At 38.9% G+C, this 15,550-nt stretch overlaps 1 protein-coding gene across 3 annotated transcripts in view; it reads right to left on the reverse strand.

The window, feature by feature from the left end:
• Nucleotides 1-4,028: 4,028 nt before the first annotated feature.
• AHCYL1 (adenosylhomocysteinase like 1) overlaps nucleotides 4,029-15,550 on the reverse strand; it is a 58,351-nt gene continuing 46,829 nt past the window's right edge. Inside the window, exons 10-17 of one of the 3 annotated variants that reach the window (XM_044443259.1) lie at nucleotides 13,065-13,153; nucleotides 10,988-11,058; nucleotides 10,586-10,680; nucleotides 10,401-10,499; nucleotides 9,091-9,159; nucleotides 7,873-7,951; nucleotides 6,859-6,979; nucleotides 4,029-6,382 (exon numbers count right to left, since the gene is read on the reverse strand). In XM_044443259.1, coding sequence (XP_044299194.1) covers nucleotides 6,376-6,382; nucleotides 6,859-6,979; nucleotides 7,873-7,951; nucleotides 9,091-9,159; nucleotides 10,401-10,499; nucleotides 10,586-10,680; nucleotides 10,988-11,058; nucleotides 13,065-13,153 — 630 coding nt within the window. In that variant the 3' untranslated portion in view covers nucleotides 4,029-6,375. Of the gene's footprint in view, nucleotides 6,383-6,420; nucleotides 6,980-7,872; nucleotides 7,952-9,090; nucleotides 9,160-9,745; nucleotides 9,812-10,400; nucleotides 10,500-10,585; nucleotides 10,681-10,987; nucleotides 11,059-13,064; nucleotides 13,154-15,550 lie in introns of those variants that run through there. The other 2 variants (XM_044443266.1, XM_044443274.1) reach the window with 2 other exon arrangements.

Here is a 15,550-nt window from a genome sequence, read left to right on the forward strand (position 1 = left end):
CAGTGATCCTGCGTGAGCGCCATCTTGTTTGGCCGCGGCAACCCGGCCCTGAGTCTACAAAGCTTGCAGTTTGTCTGTTCGCAGCTACTGAGATGGCAATGGATACTCTCTGGATGCCTAAGACCGTCATCAGCTTTTGTCATGTGAACCCGCGGTTCAAGTGAACTGTAGTATGCTGAAACATATTAACGCTTGAATTTACATCAATTTGCATGTTGGGCAGCTAGGGCTGCTGCTGTAAATCTCTGCGAGACTTCGTGCCCCTGCTCATAATTTTATGTGCCCTCAAGTCGTCAGACTAAACAGCGACCCTATTGAATGTCCTCCAAAATATTATTGTGCACTCCTATAACTAGTTGGAATAGAGAATGTCTTTAACTTTTTTAAATCTCTCTCTCTTCCCCTTAGTAGGTAATGATGCCACCAGGGAGTTTAGTTCCAATCCGGTTAATTAACTTCCCGCAGTATTGTGCCCAAGCTGTAAGGCTGCCTTGTTGACTTTGTGGTCCTGAGGATGAGACATTGACAATCAAACAGCCTGTGACTCTGAGTTAACAATAAACATAAAACTTTATTTGTGCAATAAGCATAATGGTTTCAAGATGTTCTGTCAATTTTCTATTAAATAAAACAATAACTTTTCACTGAGGTTTCTCCCTCTTTCCTTTCACAGTTCCCATACACAGATCCTCATTTCTCTCCTGCACTCAGGTTTCTGTCAGCTTCTCTCACACCTCCTTATAGTACTTGACAATATTAGGTTCTGACTCTCGCATCTTCTAAATATTCTACTTCCTTAAAATCTTAAATGCTTTTCACAGCACTATGTAGGATTCTAATGAGAAGGCTGCCCCTTCAGATTCTGCAGGTTTGACAAGCCTTAATTGTCTGCTAACTTCTGACAGACCACTCTTGAATGTTTTGACTGTTTTCTCTTTCCTCACACCTCATTCCTCATTTATTCCCTCCTTGCTCTTCTGAAATTTTCCAACATTTAAAGGAACACACTCATTTAAATCATTAGTTGTGTTCTTCACAAGCCCTGCTCAGCCCTTGTAAGCTCAGGGCTGTACATTCCTTTATGGAATTGAGCCATCTCATATATGGTTTTCATCTTCTTTCTCTGCCTTCAAATTTGCCTAGCACTGTTAGCTTCTTCAGTGAGTCTTGCCTGTTCATGTAACCCTACTATAACAGTCTCGTGTTGTCATTTTGCTTCTAGAGCAGTTTCAGACTTGATCTGATCTAGACCTCACTAGTTTGTCTTTCTGCTGGTCCAGGATATTTGCAAAGATTTCCTGCAGCATCGTGTTTCAACTACTGATATAAAAGTACAGAAGCCCTGATGGCCTGTTGCATATAATCCCCCTGCATCAGTGGGTTTTCTGCCTACATGTGCTTCACCTGCCACCCCCTTACCTTGAATCTTTCTGCCTGAATCTCCCTCCATGAAATGCCCCTTTACAAACAGAAATGTCCTTGGGTGACAAGGTCTTCTAAAAGCACAGAGAACCTTTCAGAATGCAAGTAAATTAGTATTTACATATTTGCACTTTTTCCCTGTCTACCACCACCCTTGATTTACACACTGGTGGAAAGAGAATCTTAGCTTAAAATTGCCATGCTTATAATACATGGCAGGAATACAGTAGTGTGCTTTCTACATTTGGTCACTGAACTCCACTGCTTGCATTTTCCCCTCTGCATACCAGTATGTCCACAAGTGAGGATTTTTTTGTGAAGCTGATTTAGTGAAATTGTGCCTACAAAAATGTATGTCATAATAAATTGATGTTTTTGAAATACTGCAGGTCATTTCCTGCTGCAGCAGATGGATACTATTACCCTTTGCAAGTTGTGTAAACCAGCCTTCTCCAACTTGGTCCCGTCTAGATGGATTGGACTATGAACTCCTCAGAACTCTTACAATTTCATGAATAGTTCCAAGCTTCCATCACTGTCACACTTTAATGTTAAAGGAGTTGGGCACAACTTAATGGAATTTAATGGAATTCTAAATAGATTTGTACAGGATTTTGTTCTGCCCCCAACTGAGCATTTTGGTGTTATATTGCTCTCTAGGCTTTGGATTTTTAACTGCTTTAGTTTGTCCTCTGTGTCTACAGTTATCGGCAACTAATTAAGCTTTGCCATGCATTAATTAGTTCTTCTCAAGAAGAGTTTGTTTTGAACCAGTTACTACTCAATCTAAAAGAAAAGCCTTTGGTTCAGTTCCCTGCTTCTGCTGCTTTGCATTTCAGACTGAAAACATCATCTGGCCTCGTGTTCTCATCTCATCACTTTATTTCAGCTTATTTCTCTCATCCAGTTGCCTCATCCTTCTACTACTAAGCAGAGAACCTGCATTTATTAATAGTTTATTATGTTAAATGAAGATCTGAGTTGTACAGAAGTGGATTAGATGTGAGTTTTACTGTTTGGATCAACACATTGTACTGTATGTTGAGACCAGAATAGTTGTTATCAAGAATTTTCCATGTATCCGAATATTTCTTATGTTTAAATAGAGTGCTCTGCATTTGAAGTTGGGCTTAAAACATACTAATACTAGTAACTCGTAGCCTGACAGTTCCAGAAAAGACTTCCACTTCTATAAAAAGCATACATTTTAATAGAATTTTAACTTGGGTTGGAATGCAGCAATGTGAAACAGCTGACAATCGACATAAAGTTTTGATGATATATGGGTTCTTAGGACCTACTGTATAATTTAGCAGCACTGAGAAAAAGTAAGGAAGCATCTGTATACATGCTTATATGTAGCAACTTTGAGCCCTAGATTTTCTAGCTCATATTAGTGTTTATTCATGCACCACAAGACTGCTGCTTCTTGAACATGTCACTTTATCCCAGTTTAAGCTCCAGGTCACATTTATTACAGAGAAGCTGCTGTTTTAACAAAATCCTGCACTAGTTGTAGGCAGGCTGAAAGGTTTAAGCACCTTGTGATGGTTCTGGTGGCTTATCTGTGATATGTTAAAGAAATTTAAGCAGAATTGTCTCACAGCCGTCCTGCAACTTTAGTGGGCTACTGTGGCAAAGTCATGCTAATTATGTTACTTTTTAATATTCCTCACGTGTGATGGCTATGGCTAGAATGTTGGTAGTCAAATGGAAGCAGCAGAGGAAGGTATGGTGATAATGGAAATCTCAAAAGACTAGGTAGGGGTCTTGTGTAAGGAAGGAGTGACGTATAAAGGAATAGGACTGTAACCCAACTGCATAGTACTTTAAGACCACATTCATGCAATTACTGAAATTTACGAAAAGTTGCATACTTAAGACCTTTTAATCCTCATACTCTTCAAACAAAGGAAATAAACTTAAAGGAACAAGAATACAAACTACCCATTACAGGCTAATATGATATCTTGCCCTGTAGAAAGCAGTACAAAGAATTCTAGGATATATACATGCTACTATACAGAATGTGAACTTTTGGACGTTGGAATAGTGCCCTTACTTCAGGAAATATCTGTGGTACTCCACTGGGATTGACTTCAGTTCCCATCATTCTCTGTAACTATATTAAGCCCAGCAACACCTGGCTTCCTGTCTCCGCCTCAGTTAATACACTACCAGCAAAGAAAGCACATGTATAATAGGCATTTCTGTATGAGTTAATCTTCACGTGATCTCAGTTGTAAATAAGGAGACTACAACCTGCATACAAAGCCCAAGTCCATCATCATTTTCACAAAGAGATACTATGTAGAATGCTAATGTAAACAAAACCTACTTTTTTGTATACATAACCTAGTATTGTAGCTTTCCTGTACTGTAAGAAAACATGTACAAACACACCTCTTACTCTGCACCCAAAGAATGATACACAGATCACCAGCAGGATGAAATAAAAACTGAAACCTTGCAATTGAAACTGGGCAGGATGCTTGTTTCTCCACTGTTTAGTTGGACATTACTTCAGGATAACCAAACCAGATGCAGCAAAAGCAAAAAAACAAAACAAGAACAAAACAAGAAGACATACAATCTTTAAGGCGGGGTAGGTTTCTAATTGGTTTATTGAGATTTTGCGTAATGATTTATTGCTCATCTGCAAGGATTAATATTGCATTCATTAAAAATCATTCATATACAAAATAAACCTATCCCCACCTGGGTCAATGCTATAACATGCTCCCTCTGACCAAACTGAGGTCTCGCCAGGTATGAGAATTTATTCCATGGCTTATACAGAGATGGAGCCCTTAGCTAAGGTATCTATTGATGCTGCAAGATAGAGGCAGACAAATGCAATGAAGAGATCCTCATTAACTTTAAGGAGGATTTTTTGGAACACACTTTGCTTGGCTAAAGAAATCCAAGTCAATTCTGGGATCAGCATTTGTAGTAATATAGCTGTGGAATCAAGAAACAAAATAGGACAGCCATCTTGATGAAAGAACTGAGAGAACACACATGTTCAGGCCTGGAATAACTTTACCAACAAGGAAAAAACATCTCATTTGGTCTGGCCAAACTTAAAATTATATTCTGGAAAATGGGGTATATTGGAGGAGCTGGGAGCAGCAGGTTCTCCTGTATTCAAGTCAGTCAATGGCCAGCACCAGTCTGCAAGGCTGTCACCATACAGCTTCTGAAGAGGAACCAGACAGCTAGTACAAAAGGTACAAGAGAGAGGTCATTTAAAGGTTTGAGAACTGGAGAGCAAGCTGTATTGGTGTGCAAAGGCTTGGCGGCTCAGGCTTCTCACAGATAATTTAGTCTCCTATGAAGGACTACTAGGAAGGACAACAGCCCTACACCATTCAACAGTGGGGCAAATTTTATGAATATGGCATTAGGAATGTCATTTTCTGTATTTATATCAAGTCTTCTGCAAAGGTTACATAGAAAGGCAAAAGGTTCAAGGTTAATCATGCATTCACTATGATTCACAGTAGTTTCTGGCTCATCACTGCTCTCTGAAACTTCAGCACGAGGCTGAAGTGATCAGACCCAGAGCCTGAACCACACACTTAGCGTAACGTTTGCCTCTGCGATGGTGTAATCCTATTCATGTTTAGACAGAAAAAAGTCTTACAACTCCTAGCATATCTTGGCCCTGTCTAAACATGCACAGGATTGCATTATTTAATGATGCTGAAACTCTCATTCTCATGGCACTAAAGTATGAAATCTGGGCTGCACTGCAATCTCACAGGAGAAGTACTAGTGCTTCATGCTAACTAAACCGAATATGCTAGTCTACAGAGATCAGGTAATTAAAGCAGCAGAGCACTTAAAATAGCAGTGCCAATGGGAAGGGGTTCCACCTTCAATATTCATTTGCTACAAATGGAACCTGAAGATGGAAGGAAATGCTTTACACAATGAATCATATTTATAGGATTTCAGGAGTTAAACTACTACATTATCCAAACATCTCCTGTGCTGTGCAAATGAAGGAATGGAGTACAGGAGATAAAACCTCAGCCCAAAAGGACTGATCTGGTTCTTAGTGGCCCCTAACAGTTCTGCAATGTCTTAACTGAAATCTTCTGCTTTAAAATTGTCCAAACAAAAAGCAAAAGGAATTCTTATCCACTGCCATTTAAAATATGCTTAAAGCAGCAACAACTTCAGGCCATCCCTAAAATCTAATAACTATGAAGAGGTGAAGACAGTGGATAACCAATATCCATTTTATTTCACAATAGCACCCTAGCAACTTAAAATATAAGTTAAAATCTATCTAGGCCTAGCGTAACCAAACATGCAGCTACATGTTTCATGTAGGAAAAATAACCTAACTGATTATAAACAGTTTTTGAAACTGTTCAACTGAATTCAAGAGGACTTTTTCCATGTAACACAATTAGAATCAGAGATTAGGGATTTGGGGAATATATACTTGTAACCTAAATGGTCACAAGGTGCAACCCTGTTCCTAAGCAGGAGAAGGAGTATTCATTTAGCAGCTAATAAATTGGGGCTTATTAAGGCAATTTTGAATTTGTAGATAATTCCACAAAGAAAAAAAATAGTATTCTTAATATTCTGCAGATCTATCAACTACAACTAAGGTGCCATGGAATTTTTCAAATTTAAAAATGAAGTCACCACAGGAAAGGAATGCCCCTCATCACCAAAGGGAATTCTCTATCTAGTAACAAAACAAAAGAACTGAAACTGCATTGATTCAGTGGTAATGCAGTAGGGAAATCCCAGATTGTCTGCAAGGTCAGACAGAGAGAGATGGAAATATTAAAGAACAAGGAGGGACAATAAAATCACATGAAGAAAAGAAAAAAAGTGTTTGGAAGTAACATAAAATATATGTCTTTAAAAATATTCTTGCTAAAGCTCTTGTGTAGATTATGTGGTCTGGTCCTTCATTATTATGGTCCATCAGTACCTATAGCAAAGGAAAGAAAAAGCCAAAGTTAGGAACTAGGTTCTCCACCAAGACACACTATCAACTGCAGGCACTCCTGAGTTCAGGACCGCTGCATCTGCCAGTCCAGTTCTAGACTTTCCTTGTTTGATATCAGATATTAGTTGTTGTTTTTTTCATTCACGGCAATTAAGCTACAATGGCTTTATATTTTGCCTATTTCTTTTATTATATTTGTACCTCAACCTTTCTTTCCTAAGGGTCAGAGCCACCTCACAGTCGCCTTGCTCAGTAGTGTATGCTCCAAGTTGCTGGATGTTGCCCTTGCAAATTTCACTGAGGGTGAGCAAGCCCTGGAACTGCTGCTTTTAACATTCAAACCCACCATCAAAGTTCACAACAGATGAAACTACAAAAATTTACAATTCATGCTGATGTATCTGAACAACAGGCACAAGTCTTGAGATGCCTCCAATTCCCCTCATGGAGATAGTTACCTATAATAGTTTGGTTTAAAGGGCCCATTTTTATTGAGTCCCAGATATTTTGCTTGATCATCTGTTAGTTCTGTCAGATGGGCATCAAAAGAAGGCAGATGCAAGCTGGCAACATATTCATCTAAAAAAAAAAAAACAAATCAAAGATATGGTTAAGATAATTTTTAAAAATCCTATTTACCTTTAAAAAGTTATTTCTGCAAGTTGTCCCCACTAATTCTAGACTCAATATAAGGCTAATGTGCATGTCTAGCAGACTGCATGAAGACTGAGCCAGAGGAACAGTTTATAGGTATGGTATTTTCCTTGCTCTGCGTTGTCCCAAAGCAGTCATGTAAGTATGTCTTCCTTAAGCTTCTACCCTAAAGTCACTGATGAGAGAAGTTACCACTAACCTAGGCTTAGTTATAAGTAACTAATTTATAGTTATAATTTATAGTTAATATAGTTAACCATAGTCTAGGTGCCATGACTTCGGAATCTTCCATTCTAGACTCATATTTAAAAAGAGCTTTCATTTCACAATTACTACATTTATTTTTTATATTCTTGCCAAAGGGCACAGTAGATGCTTTAGCCTTATGGTTTTCTTAGTCAAGTCATCCCATCACTATACTGGTATCCAGAAATAACAACAAGTATATTAGAATGATCTGAAAAGTACAGAAAGAGTTACTATGCTATTTAGGGCAATGCTCAGATTCTAGTAGTCCTGTTACTCATTTTCTGATTATGGTGCTGGCAAACACTTTGTATTTACTTACTTTTAACTTGCTATCCCATCTGCTGATAGTACTATTCCCAATGTAGAATACCTCTAGCTTATATCCTCAGGTATACAAACACAGCAATGCAGCACAACAGTTCAAAATCAACAGAGCATTGCTCTTTCGTACACAGGGGACAATTATCTAAAAAGGCCTAAAATCCAGTGGCTCAGTGGCCTATTTCATCTTAATATCATTGCCAAGCACACGTACGTCAACCACCTGCAGCTAAAGTTTATTTGCTCACCCATCTTTTTAGGCAGGAGGTACACATCTTGTTTGTATCGTCCCTCAGGAGCATTATAAAGCTCAATCAAAGCCAGAGCCTGTGAAGATCAGGAATATGCTGACAACATCCATTCTTTGCAGAATACTCAAACATTATAATTGTAGTTCTGACATGTCTAGTAGCAAACCTATTACTGTATTATTAACACAAATACTTTAGACACTGAACTTCAGGGTGGTGATCTTCTAGCTTGTAGAAGACTAACAATTCTGAGGATCTTTTTTGAAGCATTCCAATCACAAGGTAGGTTTGTTGGTATAGAATACAGCACATTAGTGTAAGCTCTTTGCTGATGCAAGATGAAGACAGAGAATAGAAAAAAACCTAAAATGTTATAAAGACACACTCAAATTCCTAGATCTAAATACACTAAGAGGCACAGTGTCATTTTGTTGAAGAAAAAGGTCAGCCTCCCGTGGATGTATGTATACAGCACCATTCAGCTGAACACTATCCACACTACCTCCTTATAACCTCTCAAGATTACAAGTGATAATTACAAAAGCATTAGCTGTTATCAAAATAGCACAAAAGTTATGCTGTACAAGGAAGGGGCCATCATAAGTGAATGAAACAGCAGCCTTAGGTATTTAATTTATCTGTGGGCTCAGTGTACAGGGACAGAATCTTGTATCTTGAGTACGCTGGTCTTTTCTTGTAGGGAAATACCCCAACCACATGTGGTCGAGGGCACAGGAAGAATTCCAAAATGCGAGGACAGTTAAGCAAGGTTTCAAGGGGCAGGGCTTCCAACAACCAACATAACTTCCCATCTGTCTGTCATGGCTACTGATAATGCCTCACTTGCTATCCTTGGCTCAGTTCTCAGTTCTCCTTCCACAAGCTGAACCTCTACCCCTCAGGAAAAAAAACTTCTATGCAATTAATAGTTGAGGTACATTGCAGAAAAATATGCAAGTATACAAGCTCTACTGGTATATATACATTCTAGAGGCATTCTTTTTTAAATACTATGCAAGTATTTAAATAAATAAAATGGCAGACAAAACACATTTCAAAAGTGCTATCAACAGCCTTTTGCTTGGATTTTAGTTAAAGATAATATAAACGTGGCTATCATCTATTCTATTTTCAATCACCATAACCAGCATTTTATAAATACAGCATAAGACAAAACAGGGAAGCTTGCAGGGGAGGTATTTCGCAATCACATACCTGAGTGGTGGCTGTGATAGACAGAACAAATGTAGGAACAGTTGAACAGCTCAGATTGAGAAGTCGTCCCTAGAACAGGACAAGAAGTCTTTGAGAAATCACCATAGAGCAGGCACAGAATGAGCCATCAATCCCTTGCATCACAGGCCAAGTTCAAGTTATGTTACCAAGTGTCTACCCATCAACAGACTTAAGGTAGACCTGGATTTGCAAAGACAGAATTGACATATATTTCCGTTTTTTTGTTTTTTTTTAAAGGCTGATTTCCCAGAGGCTGTCAAAATGACATGGATCAAATGGGCTAGGCCCCTCAGTTCACCCTGACCCATGAAGTCAGGCTTTCAGTGTTTTTTCATGGTTATTTGGGAACTGCATTGAAGGCTCCTTTTGGGAGAAAGGAAAACAGTGCGCCCTTAAAATCTCCTCCTTTTGGAGTAGCTGGAGACTTGGAGAAGTGTTAACAATTTGGAGGAGACTGACAAGTGCCAATTCAGCACTAGAAATAGAAAGCATTACACTGCTAAGGGGAAGGTTTTAAGCCCATACCCTTTGGTATACCTATGATGCTTTTTTCCCTTTGCCTCTGTTTTCCATTTGACAACCAGGCAATTGACAGCTGTCAAGTATTTGCAATTTAGCCTATATGCAGTCTCACCTTGTCAATCTGTTAGCATTTACAGCTGAAACTGGCAAGGGCATTGACCAAGCAAGACCTCATATACTGGAAAACAATAAAAGCACACTTGTAGAATTGTGAAAGACTGACCGAACCACAAACACAAATTGCAAAGACATTCACCTAAATTTCTAGAACCAAAAAATAAATAAAATAAAATATAAATAAATGGTGGCAAACCTGTGACAGTCCATCTAAAGTGCCTCTTGGATTTTTCTGGAAAGGCTATCACAGGCAGCAGCACAGGTGTGATTTTAAAGGATGGGAAGAGGGTTTTACTGCTTTTGCCAAAAAACTTACTAACTAATCCCCGTAATCCAAAATAAAATTGCTCTGCCTGGTTTGAATGATGTGACAACTGACTGTGGGTCAAACATCCCTAGAACTAGCCATAGGTTGTCAGGGTGGCTTGCTGCTCAACAGCAGAGGGTTCAGATGAGTTACCCACAGTTGGTTGCCATGTTGTGTGCATCTAGTCATTGTCTACTCAGTGTAACAGTTCATACTTGCTTGCATTGCATGCAGTTAGGTGTTCATCCTATTAAATTTAAATACTCTGGAATCTGAGAAGCAAACATTCAACTCCCTGTAATGTTTTCTACAGAAGCTTTTACCTGGGCCTTCCCCGACATACCTCAGCTAGTAGAACAACTCGCTTGCCATCAGGCCAGATAACATGATCCACTTGAGAGCGTACACGCTCCCAGGTCAGCTCTGGAGTACGAAGACTAGCCTGAGAGAGAAAAAAGTGAGGCAGGATTCAGTTGCTACACTCATGTGGAAGGACTGAAAGAGTAATTAAGGTTAACAAACACTCACCACATCAATTTCAGTGTTGGAATGGCCCATATTACATACAATGCAGCTATTCTTCATTCGATCCAAGTGCTCCCTAGTCACAACATTCTTATTTCCTACGGTAAAAAAATATTTATTTAATTTCTAAACTTCCAATAGGCAAAGCTACTTTTAGCTAAAAATGCAGCTAAAGCAAGTTAGCTTTATTTGATGAACCACCAAATTTCACTTCATTAAACCTAACGCTTATAAGCATTATAATGTGCTTTAACACTAAATTCTAAGGGGGGGGGAATACTTCCTGATCAAATACAAGTATTATTTACTGTTAGCAGGCAAAAAGACAGTTAGAATTTCAGTGTGCGTGGAAGAATTAGTAACTACATTTGCACACACGCTCCCACTGCTCCTTGGATATTTTACCTGTGCATGTTATGACTACATCCACTTGACGAATAACTTCAATGAGCTTCACCACCCGAAACCCATCCATGCTGTCAAAGAGATGGTAAGACATTAAAGTCACACTGGTTTCAGTAATGCAAAAATGAACTGGTTGTTCTGACCATTTAAAACAAGCTCTCCAGATTAGAGAAGTTTCAAGAACCTGTTGGCAATGTCATAGTGCAACTATGCACATGCATTTTTAAACAGCTGTTTAAATAAAGGTATTGCTCCAATAGTATGGTTTTGGGAGTAACTTTATTAATTAAAGTTTTCACCAAGATATTTTTCAGAAGTAATGGTAGCTAGACTCTGAGGAGCTAATGAGTATAATGTTTTTGAGGCATGCGATAATTGTGAAGTAAAATTTTTACATTATTGATATAAACATTTACTTTGATATTAATATTGTAGTAACTGGATTGTTCCTTTTCAACTTTTCAAATGCTGACTGGTTTGTTTGTATTTTAAATATTGGAATTAGGGGGAAGTGCCATGGTTTATTAAAAGTTTGTGCATTCCAACCTTCCTTATAGGCTTCACTTCCAAAACCTTCCACTTCACTTTTTTTTAACCCATTGCCAATATGGACTTCCATGTCATGAAAATGACTAAAAATAGTGGCATTGTCTAAAATAGTAGCAATAGTGGAAGAAATGAAGATAATCAGGATAAGCTGTTGTACTAGCCCAGCTAATCGCAGGATAAGTCACAGAAGATTGCCTTATTGTAAAATGAAGTATGTCCTATGTCTAGTAAACATGGAATAGAGAAACATTTCTTGGTATCTTTGGCAGTCTTGCAAAAGGACAAATGAATCGTATGGCAGTCAGACAAGAAGAGGATATCATGCAGGACTTAGAACAAAACCTCCAGGGGTAAGCAGAGGTCTGCAGGTTCTATAAGAAAACCCAGCACGCTACAAATGGCCTCTAGAGTTCAGAAATAAAGAAATAACATTCCATTCTATAAAATATGTCAGGATAGTCAAATGGCAAGCCCAATTCAATATTACTGCTTCTAAAAATCTTCCTGAATTGTATCCAGTTGTGTATCTCTGCTCCTTGACAGCTCTTTGTTCTGGCAGAGGCTTGCCCTAATGGAAGGGGAATAGAAGTGATTTAAAAAAAATCTCTTTTCTGCTTTGCCTCTCTGTGCCACTTGCCACTTTAATCCAAAATGTCACCTGCTCCTCTGGGACAGATGGAGGTGGCACAGGGGGCTACAGAAGGATTCAGTAGACCTCACTTTCTTCTACTTCTATTCATTAATGCTTCTACTGCATCAAAAAGAGTTCTGTGAGGGGAGGGACACAATCTGATACACTGTTAGATTTTGCCTTTTCCCCCCCATCCTTCATTAGATGACTGATGACTATTTTATTTTTCTAATAATTTATTGATTAGATTTATATCATGCTTTTTCCCTTTCAAGGAACTCAAGGTGGCTTACATAATCCTCCCCCTCCTCCCAGTCTTATCCTCACAACAACAACCCTGTGAGTTAGGTTGGGCTGAGTCTCTGTGGCTGGCCCCAAAACACCCAGTTATCTCCATGACTGAGTGGTAACTAGAATCCAGATCTCAGGAGTAGCAGTGCCGCACTCTTAACCACTACACCCACTGACTATCCTTGTGGTTAGCACATACAGCTTCTTTTAAGCAGTGGCAAGAATTTCACTGCTTCTTCTAGACCAATATTCTTCATACAATGGAAAATGTGTGAACTTAGTAAAACAGCCTTTGCTATTAAACAGCATCTGTTGCAACAGTCTCAGGCTCATGAGGAAAGTGTTCTTAGATATAGCTATACAAGGTCACATTCACAAATTCATCAAAAAGGAGCCTAACGGAAGATCAAAGATCCCCAGAAGATGTATACCTCTTGTGGTAACAGTTCAGGATTGTGGCGTTCTGGGTGATAAAAGGCTCTTCTTTAATGGACTGACTTCATTTCAACTTTCTGAATTGGCCCCAAATGAACACCAAACAGTAAACAGTAAAATAAGAATGCTAGTGCTCTCAAAGAGCAGTGTTTGTAGTAATTCATCTCTTACCAGGCTTGAAGAGCACAGATGGGATCAATCTCTGTGATGTAAACTATGGCGCCCAGGGCCTTCAAAGCTGCACAGCATCCTTTCCCAACCTGAAATACAAAATAGCAGCAGGCACAAAATCAAAGCAAAGACAGGAGTGTCTTAAAGTCAACAGATTTATTGTGGCATAAAGATCTGTGGAATCCACTTGAAACACACAAAGACAGACATATACAAACTTTACATGGAGAAGTAGGGGGAAATGTAACAAACAAGGTTAAAGAACCATGAAATACAGTCTGGTGAAAATGTATACTATAGTTTATTCACTGGTGGACACATGTTAGGCAAATACAGATTTGTGTTGAACAATCAGGTTATGCAAATGTGTTAGAAAATTTGCTCCTTTTGCTTTATGCACTAAACTACAGTAATACAACCAACTTTGGCTTGTTTGTAATATTCTGTGGTTGCTATTACTACACCTGTAGTTGCATTCTTCCAGTTACTATGAAGTGAAGACTGCCTAATGCACCATTCACTGTTCCAGTATTAGTATTACTAGGGTCTGTCTTTATAGAATACAGTAACTTAATACTTTTAAGACTAGAAACATAATCGATAATTATGCTTGCACTGGTTTCCAAATATGTAATAATTTAAAGTTTGTTCTTGTTTAAAGTTTCTCTGCATGCATGTCTATTCAACCAAGTCAAAATGAAGAAGAAAAAAGGAGCCTTTTCTCCTGCCCACCAAGTTCTCTATATATTACAGTCAGTCACACGAACACATAGACATTTATCTCATGAAATATGAACAAATGTGTATTCAGGGGTATCATAGTACTGTTTTTGGTAACCCCCTTCAAAAATAAAACTTAAACTGCAAGATACTTAATATTTTAAGTACATGATCACAATCTCTCTTTCTCAATCGTGAAATGATAATTCAGGAAAACACATTCCCTGCTCAATGTCAGGAGCCACAACATCCATTCAAACAAGCAAAAAAAGTTCTTAATATTTGGAAAAGACTCTAACCTTCATCATGTAAGAATGCATGGCAGAAAAGGGTACACTCTGTTTCCAGGAAAGAAAAGCCTATCATGTGGCTAAGCCCTCTACTGACTCATTTTCTCCACTTATGAACTCATGTCACATCTCACCTAACCTAGTAGTATTTTTCTTTACTTTAGAAGGTAAGATAGTGTCACTAAGCTGACCATCTCCCTGTGTGAAGCCGAGTTACCTAGGGACAGTAAGAACAGGAGTCCAGAATCTTTGCCTGACTTGGAGTGTGTCTCTGCATATCCTTGATTCTTAAGTGCTTTTATTTCGGGCAAGGTCAATTCAGTAGTGATGCTTCAGCTGTAAAGACAGGATCTGGTTGAAGAATTCCCCATTTGACACCAATGTTGACTTGCTCCTTGACACAAAAGCATACACAGATGGTCCACCACAGTACTTGGTAGAATACAGTCTATTCACTGAAACTCAGTCTAGAACAGAACAAGTCAAGGATTGGAGGTGTTACAGGTGAACTGCATGTCATCATGCAGGGAAGAGCACTTTGTTCATAACAAACAGTACTAGATTAAGTGCCTCATAAGTACATTGTGCCAGCAATTGGAGATGTATATATACATTCACCCCAGGGCACACGGTGATTTCTTTCCAGGTATGATATAATCCTTGGCAGGTGTTTCTCAACAACTTCAGTACAGTACTGTCTAGATTAGAGTTTGCCCATCTCAAACTAGCCCTTTCAGGATCCTTGATGGCTTTGTAATGTCATTTCATCTTTTTCTTTGGTTGCCTGAAGCCAGTACAGGTTCTTCTCTGTACCCCTCCCTTCTTTTGTTTTGACTTCATTGGACAGAGCTTTTTGTCCACTTGTACTTGTTTAAATCATATAAACATCCTTGCTTCAAACCTGTTGTGTCCTGGGGACTCAAGTCAGACTCAATTTGCTGAAATCACTCAGATCAGGTGCCCTTCACTGACATAATTTTTCCGTCTGAGATCTTTTGGGCTTCCTTTTCTTCTTCTGCCTGTAACCAATTTACTTAGCCCTGATTTCTGCACTTTGCCAGACATGAAACCACAGACTAACTCTTTGTACCTCAATGTTCCATGCATGTCCATAGCCTAGTCTTCTATGTACCACAACACTCATTTTGGGTCAAAACTAGGAAGTAAATAGAAGTAAAATCTGGATCAAATGGGGTACTCCCCTCACTGTGGCCCCATTCACTCTGACCCATTTAGCTGCTTTCTTGGGGGGTTTTGAGCATTGTCAGAGAACCACAGTAAGGCCCCTGAAAAGGAGATGCAAAAAAGGTGGACTTAAGGCTTCTCCTTTCTGAGCAGCTGGAATCTCAGGAAAGTTTGAAAAAGTGAAGGACATTAAGAAGTGTCAGTTCAGTACCAGAATTCAAGAGGATTACATTGCTAAGGGGGAAATGTTAACCGGACCCTCTTTCAGTGCATCTACTCTTTTTCTTTTCT

The sequence above is a fragment of the Varanus komodoensis genome, unplaced genomic scaffold (assembly GCF_004798865.1).
Source record: "Varanus komodoensis strain SLA01 unplaced genomic scaffold, ASM479886v1 scaffold1, whole genome shotgun sequence".
Lineage (NCBI taxonomy): Eukaryota > Metazoa > Chordata > Lepidosauria > Squamata > Varanidae > Varanus > Varanus komodoensis.